Here is a 12,342-nt window from a genome sequence, read left to right as displayed (position 1 = left end):
AGTCATAGCTTACAACCTCAAACTCTTGGGCTTGAGCAATCCTCTTGCCTCGTCCTCCCAAGTAGCTGGGACTACAGGTGCACACACTACACTCAGCTAATTTTTCAATGTTTTTGTAGAGATGGGGTCTCAGTCTTGCTCAGGCTGGTCTCAAACTCCTGAGCTCAAGCAATCCACCCACCTTGGCCTCCCAGAGTGCTAGGATTACAGGCATGAGCCACCATGGCCGGCTGGTAAAAGGCTTTTTTTGATATCTATTGAAATAATCATATGGTTTTTATGCTTTCTGTTAATGTGATTTATTATGCTTATTCATTTGTGTATGTTGAACAATTCTTGCATTTCTGGGATAAACCCCACTTCATCATGGCGACTGACCGTTTTAATATGTTTTAATTTGGTTTGCTAGTGTTTTACTGAGAATTTATGTTTGCCAGTGATATTGACCTATAGCTTTAATGGAAGATTTTAAATTATAGCTTCATTCTCATTATTCATTACTGGTTTACTGAGGTTTTTCTATTTCTTCATGGTTCCATCTCAGTAGGTTGTATGTGTCTAAGAATTTGTCAGTTTCTTCTGTGGTTCCTTTTTTTAAGAGATAGGGTCTCAAAAAAAAAAAGAGACAGAGACAGATAAGGTCTATGTTGCCCAGGCTGAACTTGATGAACGCCTGGCCTCAAGCAATCCTCGTCACCTCAGTGTCTTAAGTAGCCAAGATTACAGGAATATATCACTGAACCACATTTTTTAGATTTTCCAATTTTTTGATGTATACTAGTTCATAACAGCACCTAACGGTTCATTTATGTCTGTGGTCTCTGTTACCATGTCTCCTTTTTTGCTTCTAATGATATTTATTTGGATCTTTTCTCCTTTTTTGTTTTCAGTCTAGCCAGAGGCTTGTTGACTTTATCTTTTCAAGAAACCCACTTTTTATTCGTTGATCTTCTGTTTTTTAAGTCTCAATTTTCATTTATTTCTGCTTCTCCCCTTTATTCTTTCTTTTCTCCTACTAATTTTGGGTTTGGTCTGTCCTTGCTTTTTTAGTTCCTAGAGGTGCATCATTAGGTTGTTTATTTGAAGTCTTCCTACTTTTCTGATACGTGTTTATTCCTATAAACTTCCCCATTAGTGCTGCTTTTACTTTACCCCATAGTTTTTGGTATTTTATATTTCTATTTTCATTTACTTCTTAATTCTTCATTGATCCATTTGGTTGCTCAGGAACACATTTTTTAAATTTTGTAGGTTTCTAGTTTCCAAAATTCCTCATTATTGAGTTCTAGTTTTATTCTATTGTCACAAAATATACTTAATATTTTTATTTTTTTCAATTCAGACTTGTTTTGTGGCCTAAGATATGGTCTATTCTGGAAAATGTTGTGATTCAAAGAATGTGTATTCTGCAGCAGTTGGGTGAAATGTTCTAGAAATGTTAGGCCTATTAAACTTCAGTGTGTAGTTTAACTCCTACAATTCTTTAGTGATTTTTTTTTATCTGGACAGTGTCCTTTACTGAAAGTGGGGTGCTTAAGCCTCCCATTATCATGCTGCTGTTTATCTCTCCCTTTAGATCTATTAAGGTTTGCTTTACATACTGTATGTAGAATTCCAGTGTTGGGTGCATAGATGTTTTTAACTGTTGTATCCATTTGCTGAACAAATGCTGAGTGCTATGGCATCATAGCTCACAGCAACCTCCAACTCTTGGGCTTAAGCGATTCTCTTGCCTCAGCCTCCTAAATAGCTGAGACTACAGGTGCCCATTACAATGCCCAGCTATTTTTTGTTGTAGTTGTCATTGTTTGGCAGGCCCAGGCTGGGCTCAAACCCACCAGCACCGGTGTATGTGGCTGACCCCTTGGTCATTATTTATAATAACCTTTGACTTTTTTTATAGTCTTTGATTTCTGGTCTATTTTATCTGATATAAGTATAGTTACTCTTGCTCTTTTTTGGTTTCCAATTGCATACCTTTTGCCACTCTTTCAGTCTACCTATGTGTTTAGAGCTTTAGTGAGTTTCTTGTAGACAGCATATAGTGCTTTTCTGTATCTATTCAACCACTTTATGCCTTTCTTTTATTTTTGTTTTGAGACAGAGTCTCACTTTGTCACCCTCGGTAGAGTGCTCTGACATCTTATCTCACAGCAACCTCAAACTCTTGGTTTTAAGTGATCCTCTTGCCTCAGTCTTCTGAGTAGCTGGAACTACAGGCCCCGCCACAACACCCAGCTATTTTTTAGAGATGGGGTCTTGCTCTTGCTCAGGCTGGTCTAGAACTCATGAGCTTATGCAATCCACCCACCTCGGCCTCACAAGTACTGGAATTACAGGCGTGAGCAACCATGTCCAGCCCGCACTTTACACCTTTTCTTTTTCTTTTTTTTGAGACACAGTCTCAGTATGTCACCCTCAGTAGAGTGCTATGGCATCATAACTCACAGCACCCTCCAACTCTTGGGCTTAAGCGATTCTCTTGCCTCAGCCTCCTAAGTAGCTGAGACTACAGGTGCCCATTACAATGCCCAGCTATTTTTTGTTGTAGTTGTCATTGTTGTTTGGCAGGCCCAGGCTGGGCTCAAACCCACCAGCACCGGTGTATGTGGCCAGTGCCTTAACTACTGATCTACAGACACGGAGCCCACGTTTTGTACCTTTTAATTGGAGAATTTAGTCCATTCACATTCACCATTATTGATAAGGACTTACTAGTACCGTTTTGTTGCTTGTTTTCTGGTTTTTTTTTCAGTTTCTTCCTTACATTATTTTAAAGAGATGACAACTTACATTAGCACTCAAAGAATAGAAACATAAAAAAGCTTCTTACATTTTAACTCTCCATCCCCCGTTCTTTTAGTCTCAATTTATATATTTTTATATTATCTATATCTTGATAGGTTGCTATAGCTATTACTGTTTTTGATAGATTTGTTTTGTGGGCTTCATATTAGAGTTATGAGTGGATTGCACACCACAATTATAGTATTAGAGTAATCTGAGCTTGTCCATTTATTTAATTCTACCAGTGAGTGTTATACCTTCAAATATTTGAGTGTAGGAAATATGTTAGATTTTTTTTTTCTTTCAAATTAAAAAACTCCTTTTAGCATTTCTTGTAAAGCCAGGTCTAGTGGTGGTGATTTCTCTCAGCTTTTGTTTATCTGGGAAAGACATTACTTCTCCTTTATATTTGAAAGATAATTTTACAGCATATACTATTCTTCTAAAGCAGGTTTTGTTTTTTTGTTTTTTTTTTTCTTTCAGAATGATGGACCTATCATTCCACTCCTATAGAGAAATCCACTATCAGGTGAACTGGGGCTCCTTTAGAATTATTTGCTTGTTTTCTTGCTGGTTTTAGGATTCTTTCTTTATAATTGACCTTTAAGAGTTTGATTATTATGCTTTCGGGTAGCCTCATTTGGGCTGAACACTAAACTCTGGTGTTCACCAACTTCCTGTACCTGGGTATTTATATCTTTCTCAAGCCTTGGAAAGTTTTGTTTTTTCTTAAATAAGTTTTCTAACTCTTGCTCTTGCTCATTTATCTTTTGAACACCAATAATTTCTTCGGCCTTTTGAGGTAATTTTCTGTATCTTGTAATTTTTTGCTGCTTTTTTCTCCTCTATGTATTTTTAAATTTCCTATCATTGAACTTACTATTTCCTTAGCTTCATCTATTCTGCTATTGAGAGCCTATAATGAATTTTTTCAATTCAGCAAATACATTTTTCAGTTCTAAGGTTTCTGCTCGAATTTTTTATTATTTTAACCTTTTTGTTAAATTTCTGATAAATTTCTACATTGTTTTCTGTGTTACCTCAGAGATCACTGAGTTTCCTTAAAACTATTTTGAATTCTTAGAGAACTCACAAATCATCATTTCATTAGGGCCAGTTGCTAGATTTTTACATACCCTTTTGGGGAAGTAATGGTTCCCTGTTTGCTGGTGTTTCTTGGGGTATATGCCTCTGCACTGAAAGATTTGTTAGTCATTCCCATTTTCTTCATCTGGCTTTTATTTAAAGTATTTGTTCAGCAAATCTTTAATAGATCACTGCTCCTTTTTGATTCTTAGCGCTATCTTAAGTTCAGGTTTGCCTTGGCTCTAGTAATACATTTGTCCATTTGTTTGAGCACAGTATGGAAAGGCTGGCTAGGGGTTTGTGACCCCTCACCCCTACCCCTATCCTATCCACCCACAACCTGTGGGATAAAACTCCTACAGCATAGTGTTACTGAGCAACTACTCTGATTTGATGTCTCATTTGACTAAGTTTCAGAGCAGTCTCCAGGACTGAGGGTGGTAAACCTACCATCACCCTCTGTCTGTCTTCAGGGTTATTTCTCCCTTTAGGCACTCAAAAATGCTTCCTATGGGTTAACGCAGGGACAGGTCTTCTGCCAAGGAACTCAAGATGGTTTAGAAGCTGGTTGTCCACCTTTTTTTTGAGACAGAGGCTCACTACATTGCCCTCAGTAAAGTGCTATGGCATCATAGCTCATAGCAACCTCCAACTCTTGGGCTTAAGCAATTTTCTTGCCTCAGCCTCCCAAGTATCTGGGACTACAGGCGTCCACCACAACACCCAGCTATTTCCACCTTAATTTTTTTTTTTTAATTTTGCTTTCAATTTCAGCAGGCTTTCACTGAACACAGTTTGAAGTTTGGGGTTTTTTTTTTTTTCCTTTCTTCCTTTAGTAATTCTCTTGCCCTTTGCCTCCCAAGTAGCTGGGACTATAGGAGCCCGCCACAATGCCCAGCTTTTTTTTTGGTAGAGATCGGGTCTCACTCTGGCTCATGCTGGTCTCAAACCTCTGAGCTCAGGCAATCCACCCGCCTCAGCCTCCCACAGCTCCAGGACTACAAGTGTGAGCCACCATGCCCAGTCTCCACCTTAATTTCTTAATTTCATTTTTTTCCAGTTTAAAAACAGTGAGTTAAGGGAAAATTTTCCATGCACTTGGTGCTGGGCAGAAGGGAGAGGAGCATCACAGATGTGAAAGTCTCTTACTGTCTGCTCAAGAGGTTTTTTACTTCTCTGTGGCCACAAAAAACTATCTTATCTTTGTATCTGAGTTTTGAGATATTTCTGGTGACAATCTCAGCATGTGTCTAGCTTTGGTTTTCTCCAAGGAAGAGTAAACTGGCTTGCTTCTTACACGGCCACTCCAGAACCAGAAGTCCTCCAGAGTAAATTACTGGTACATTTTAAGAGTTCTTTGCATATTTTGGATAACAAAGTCCCAGGAAGGGGAAAGGACCATCTGAACAAATCAGAAACAACAGTGCCTCGAACTTATACAAGGCTGGTTATAATGCATGTATATTTTGCATTATTTTTTAGATTTTAATCTTTCTTTTTTTTTTTTTAGAGACAGAGCCTCAAGCTGTCACCTTGGGTAGAGTGCTTTTGCATCACAGCTCACAGCACCTCCCAACTCCTGGGCTCAAGCGAGTCTCCTGCCTCAGCCTCCCAAGTAGCTGGGACCACAGGCGCCTGCCACAACGCCCAGCTATATTTTTGTTGCAGTCATCATTGTCGTTTGGCAGGCCCGGACAAAATGCGCACCCACCACCTTAGGTGGATGTGGCTGGCGCCTTAGCCACTTGAGCCACAGGCGCTGAGCCAGACTTTAATCTTTATTACAGGACACTGCAAGATATGAAATTCCACATAGAAAGAAGAAATCCTTTCAGAGGACAGGCTCCATACAGTATGTATGTACTGTTTGGAACTGTTCAAGTATAGTTTTGTTGTAAAAAGTGCTACAATAACAAACCACCTTGAATGTGGTTTATATGTGTCTTTTTCAAATATTTTCTCCCAGTCTGGGGCTTATCATCTCATTCTCTTGACAGCATTTTTCACAGGGCAGAAAATTTTCATTTTAATGAAGTCCAGCTATTGCTTTTTTCATGGATTGTGCCTTCAGTTTCATATGTACAAAGTCACTGCCATACTCAAGGTCACCTAGTTTTTCTTCTATGTTATACTCTACATTTATAGTTCTGTATTTTTACTTAGGTCTGTGATTTTAGTTGATTTTTTTAAAAGAATGTAAAGTCTGTCTAGAGTCACCACTTTGATTATGGATGGTCCAGTTATTCTAGCAGCACTTGCTAAAAGACTATTTTTTTATTCTACTGGATTGCCTTTGTTCCTTTGTCAAAGAGCAAGTGATCATATTTATGTGGGTGTGTTTCTGAGCTATACTTTCTGTTCCTTTAATCTATTCTTCAGTAACATCACACTATCTTAATGTAGCTTTATATTTAAAGTCAGGTAGTGTCAGTCTTTAGATTTTGTTCTTTTCCTTCAATATTTAGTTGGCTACTCTAGATCTTTTGCCTCAACAGACAAACTTTTCTTTCAACGTCTTGTGTTTTTAATAAATTAACTTTAATAAGTATCTATAAAAGTACAAAGTATCATTTTTCTGCATCCCACAAGTATTTCTACTGTATTCCCAATATTTTTCAATATAAAGTATGATTTCCTCTTTAACCCAAAAGGTATTTTAGGAATGCAGTGTTAGTTTCCAATCTATTAAAATATATACTCACATCGTTACTTAAAATCTTTCTAACTGCATTAAAGAAGACAATACGGTAGATATTTTGACTTTTGAAATATGGTGAGACTTCCTTTGAGATGTATAGATAAAGTTGGTAATTAGGTTTTTTTTTAAGTATTCTGTATGAACCTAAAAGGAATACACAGTTTGTTTCTTGGATTCAGGTTTCCTAGGAAATTAAATTTTTCATTTCTATTATTTAAAGCTACTCTACCCTGGCCTTGCTTAATCTTGATCTAGCAATTGACAGACTATTAAATATGTCCCTTTTGTTTCGTATTACATGTAAAGGTTATTTTGTTAGGTAAATAAAAGTTTATGATTATAACATTTCTTTTTTTTTTTTTTTTTTGAGACAGAGCCTCAAGCTATGCCCCTGGGTAGAGTGCCATGGCATCACAGCTCACAGGAACCTCCAACTCCTGGGCTCAAGCGAGTCTCCTGCCTCAGCCTCCCAAGTATCTGGGACTACAGGCGTCCACCACAACGCCCGGCTATTTTTTTTGGTTGCAGCCATCATTGTTGTTTTGGCAGGCCCGAGCTGGATTCGAACCTGCCACCTTAGGTGTAGGTGGCTGGCGCCTTAGCCACTTGAGCCACAGGCGCCGAGCCAATTATAACATTTCTTTGGTAGATGTTTCTTTTATTATGAAGTAGCCTTCCTTCTATGTATCTTCAATGCATTTTACCTAAAACATTGAAGCACTGTTATTAGTGTCTTGTTGGTTTTTTTCTTTTAAAGAGAAAAGTGAATTGGAAAGTTTTTAAAATAGATTATCAGTTTCTGTCCCTTGTATTATTTCTTAATCCTTCCTCTATGTTTACTTTTCTTCTTGTAAATATTTGTATTTCCTAGTTCTTTCAGTGATAAATGCTCTTAGTTTTTGGATGGCTAGAGAGTATCTATTTTTTGTCCTCACAAATAATTTGGCTACACATAAAATTTTAAGTTGATAATTATTCTATTCTCTGCACTGTGAAGATCTTAATTCATTGTCTTCTGGCATCTGTCCTGTTTATGGGGTGTCTCCTGTCAGTGTAATGGTTTCTCCTCATTCTGTTTTCATTTTTTTGTTTGTTTTATTTATTCACCTCTTAGAGAAAAAGTCTCACTCTGTCACCCTGAGTAGAGTGCTATGGCATTATTGCCACTCATACCACCCTCAAACTCTTGGGCTCAAGTAATCCTCCTGCCTCAGCATCCCAACTAGCTGGGACTACAGGTACCCAGCACTATGCACGGCTAGTTTTTCTATTTTTAGTAGAGATAGGGTCCCACTCTTGCTCAGGCTGGTCTTGAACTCCTGAGCTCATGCAATCTACCCACCTTGGCCTTCCAAAGTAGTAGGATTACAGGCGTGAGCCACCACACCCAGCTTCTTATTATTGATGTTCTACAGGAGCAGTTCTCAACCTGTGGGTTGTGACCTCTTTGGGGGTCAAATGACCCCTTTCACAGGGGTCGCCTAAATACATCCTGCATATCAGATATTTACATTATGATTCATAACAGTAGCAAAATTACAGTCATGAATAGCAATGAAAATAATTTTATGGTTGGGGTTCACCACAACATGAGGAAGGGTTTTGGCATTAGGAAGGTTGAGAACCACTATTCTACAGTTTAGGAGGTTTGTCAAGGTATAAACTTACCATTATTTACCCTGCTTGGTACTCAGTATTTATGGTAAGAAATCCTATTTTCTTTAGTGCTTGTAAAATCTCAGTCTTTATCTCCTCAAATGTTGTCTACTATTCCCTTCATTCTCTTCTCCTAATACTCTTTTTATTATTTTTTTTTTCCAAGACAGGCTCTCACTTTGTCACCCTTGGTAGAGTGCCGGGGTGCCATAGATCACAGCAACCTCAAACTCTTAGGTTCAAGTGATCCTCTTGCCTCAAATACCTGGGACTCCAGGCACCTGCCATAGTACCTGGCTATTTTTTAGAGACAGGTTGCTTAGGCTAGTCTTGAACTCCTGAGCTCAGGCAATCCACCTGCTTTGGCCTCCCAAGAGCGCTAGGAGTAAAGGTGTGAGCCACCTGGCCCGGCCTCTGATACTCTTTTTAGATGTGTGTTAGAGGCTCTAAATTTACCCTCTACATCTCTGATACATTCTTTGATAGTTCCCTCTCTTTGTCTCATGAGGAGGGATAAATCCTCAATACTACTTTCTAATTTGTTAAAATCTGTGTCTTGTCTACAATTTACATCATTTATTAAGATTAACTTCTAATCTTTTATTTCCAAGATTTCTTTTATCTTTTTCTTTTTTTTTTTGAGTTTTTGGCCAGGGCTGGGTTTGAACCCGCCACCTCTGGCATATGGGGCTAGCACCCTACCCCTTTGAGCCACAGGCACTGCCCCCAAGATTGTTAATAAAATTTTTATTGATTTTTATATAATCTTATTTCATTTCCATATCTAAGTGTAAGCTCATGGCACCTGAATCACAAATAGCTTTCTAAACCTAGCTTTTCACTATTGAAATTCTGATTAGTCAGCATTAGAACTTTATATAAACTATGACCATATATAAAGTCCTGTTGAACACCACTAGAAAATTTCAGTGTCTTCTGGTGATTAGCCATGGTCTCTATTTCTATTTTTCTTCAAACTGAGCACTCAATGGTCTTTTGTTTGTTGTTTCATGTAACAGGCTCATCCAAAACACAAACACTGCTGCAGTACTAAGATTTGTACTAAAGTTAGTTAAGAAAGCTAAATTAGAAGATATTTTTTTCAAGTTCAAAAGTAAAGCAACAATACTTTCAGAAGTATTTATAACATTCCCAGTTGAAGTCAGCTGGAAAAAAATAACAGGTAGTAAAGCAAAAATAGGCAGAAAGAGGAGTAAAAGATAGTAATAATCTCTTTATTAACATTCCTCATTACTATTTGCACTTGTATTTTAGGGGTTATCCAAATACTGTAAATGGAAGCACAACTATTACAATGCCAAAACAAAAGTTGTCACTACTGAGGAAAAACAATGTTTAGTCTCTTCAGGTTTATTTTGACCAGGTTTGCAGAACAATAAAGATTAGCCAGCACATCAAAATCATGGTTTATACTAATACCTGTGACAAGCATAAAAAAAAAAAAAAACATTTAGAGTTCATAGATGGCAATAATATAAACTGTTGATTTAGAGAAAATCTTTACATGTGATTTTTATTATGACATAGGGTAGCATCAAACAGTATAAGCTATGCATTTTCTTTAGAAATGGCACCAAAAACTCTCAAAAGAATCACAGTATTTGTTTTCAATTTTTTTTTTTTTTTGAGACAGAGTCTTACTATGTTGCTCTCAGTAGAGTGCCGTAGTGTCACAGCTCACAGCAACCTCAAACTCTTGGGCTTAAGTGATTATCTCACTTCAGCCTCCTGAGTAGACATGACTACAGGCTCCCACCACAATGCCTGCTTGTTTTTTGGTTGTAGTTGTCATTGTTTGGCAGGCCCGGGCTGGATTTGAACCTGCCAGCTCCAGTGTACATGGCTGGTACCCTAGCTGCTGAGCTACAGGCACCAAACCTTGTTTTCAAATTTTTGTAAAAAGTTATCTCAACTATGCTTTATGGCTAGCTTGAGAACTTCTGATAGGAAAGATACACAGTACACAAAAGATTATTTATTGGGTATAGATATTATCAAAGTAATTTTAACATACCAGTTATGTTTTTTGAACATATAAGCTCTTTATGTCAAAGACATAAAATTCCAATTGATAATGCATTTCAGAAATGAGATGTTCTTTGTCATTTTCATTCAGAATTTTAGAGAAAAGTCTATTTTGTAACTTCAAAGAAACAAGAAAACATGGTAAACCCTAATAGCTTTATTTGGGGACAGAGAAAAATAGAAAACAAAAAACCAAATATTGGACAATATTAGCTTCAATTTATAGAATAAAGAGACTTAAAGAAAAAGCTATAGAAAGGATAGCTAAGCTACAGAGGTATTGGAGTGAGAGATAAAGGGGTTTTAAAAAAAAATAAAGGGATGTCACTGGCTAGTGTTACACTGGGTTTGAACTAGTTATCAGGGGAAACATCAGTGACCTTATACATTAAATGTATAACAGGTCTTCTTGACAAGGACATATATGACTGCACAGCATGCTTTGTCAATTCTTAAGTGGAAACAAATTTAAAGAGGGAGAGGAAAATAACAAATTCACATGAACATACTGAATAATCACAGAAAACTTATTTCTCATGATACTTAACATATATTCAATGACAATACTGTGCAAAAATGTATTATCTACCATAGTAGACTATACTTTCTTGAAAATAAAAACCATCTCATGCATCTCAACCTCCACAACAAGTCTTGCAGAGTGCTATCATGCCTACACATGAACATAAGCTTTCCCGGGTCTTTATCAGCCTATGAAGGAACAAAATTAAATAGGAAAAGAGCTCTCCTGCAGGCCATGAGGAAAGGGACCCCATCCCATACTGAAGTAAGTCTTTCCAAGCCAAGGTTAAATTCTGTGAGACCTAAGAACCTTCCATTCTGTAACATAATGGCTTTTCAAAATTCTTTGAAGAAAATTAACAGGAAGAAATATGTTTTATATATATTTTATATCACAACCCTATATATACATGTATACACATAACAAAACAAAAATTATGTGCAGCTGTATTTACTTAACCTTACCAAGTATAATGTACTCTGTTTTCTGTTTTGGGGGGGGGGGTTTGAGACAGAGTATCACTTTGTCACCCTTGGTAGAGTGCTGTAATGTCATAGCTCACAGCAATCTCAAACTCTTGAGCTCAAGGGATTCTCTTGCCTCAGCCTCCCAAGTAGCTGGGACTACAGGCACCTGCCACAACACCTGGCTATTCTCTGGCTCAGGCTGGTCTCCAACCTGTGAGCTCAGGCAATCCATCCACCTCAGCCTCCCAGAGTACTAGGATTACAGGCATGATCCACTGCACCCAGCTAATGTACTGTGTTATTTTCCATTTTATTCCATCTTAAATTGCTGATCATAACCCACTTGGTTTTGTCATTTATCAATGAGTTACTATCTATAGTCCGAATAACACCACTCTAGAGCAATGATCTTCAAAGTAGGGTACAGTAGTCCTGGGAGTATTCAAAGGTTTCATGAGAGATACATAGGCATATGTTGTATTAAAGGAATTAACTTCTAGATCAGTGATTCTCAACCTTCCTAATGCCGCAATGTATTTTTCATTGTTAAAAAGGGGTTGCAACCCACAAGTTGAGAACCACTGTTCTAGATCCTCAACTCTCATATTCTTTCCCAAATTGCAGATGTTTAAGCTCAGATTCTCATTCTTTACCTTCCCTTTCATAATCACTCTTCTCCTATGTAGCAAAAGAAAGGCTTTTTACCCATCCTGAATTTTACCATGGTCCATTATCCTACTGTGTTAAAAACTCCTCTATGTATCAAGAAAGGACAATTTAAAATATTAGTAACACTAATAAAATGCAAATTACTAACTGTGTGAGTCAGGTAGGTACGAAGTCTTCCAAAAAAACTGAAGGAATATTTAACTGGGTTGTTAGCTAATAGAAAAGAAATTTTTTTGAGGCTAAAGCACTGCATAATTTAACATATAATTCAGAAAGACTAGGCCAGGCGCAGTGGCTCATGCCTGTAATTCTAGCACTCTGGAGAGGGTAGACTGCCTAAGCTCATGGGTTCAAGACCAGCCTGAGCAAGAGCGGGACCTCGTCTCTAAAAAATAGCCAGGTATTGTGGC

General features: G+C 37.6%; 1 protein-coding gene across 1 annotated transcript in view; it reads right to left on the bottom strand.

Annotated features, from left to right (window-relative positions):
* Window positions 1-12,342, bottom strand: part of RABEP1 (rabaptin, RAB GTPase binding effector protein 1) — a 110,111-nt gene that overhangs the window by 63,993 nt on the left and 33,776 nt on the right. The window contains exon 3 of the mRNA XM_012805947.2: window positions 9,568-9,667. Coding sequence (XP_012661401.2) covers window positions 9,568-9,667 — 100 coding nt within the window. The remainder of the gene's footprint in view (window positions 1-9,567; window positions 9,668-12,342) is intronic.

Source organism: Otolemur garnettii, unplaced genomic scaffold, assembly GCF_000181295.1.
Source record: "Otolemur garnettii isolate 467f Iridium unplaced genomic scaffold, OtoGar3 scaffold00046, whole genome shotgun sequence".
Classification (NCBI taxonomy): Eukaryota; Metazoa; Chordata; class Mammalia; order Primates; family Galagidae; genus Otolemur; species Otolemur garnettii.
Note: the sequence above shows the minus strand (reverse complement) of the source record. Positions and strands in the feature narration are given on the sequence as shown.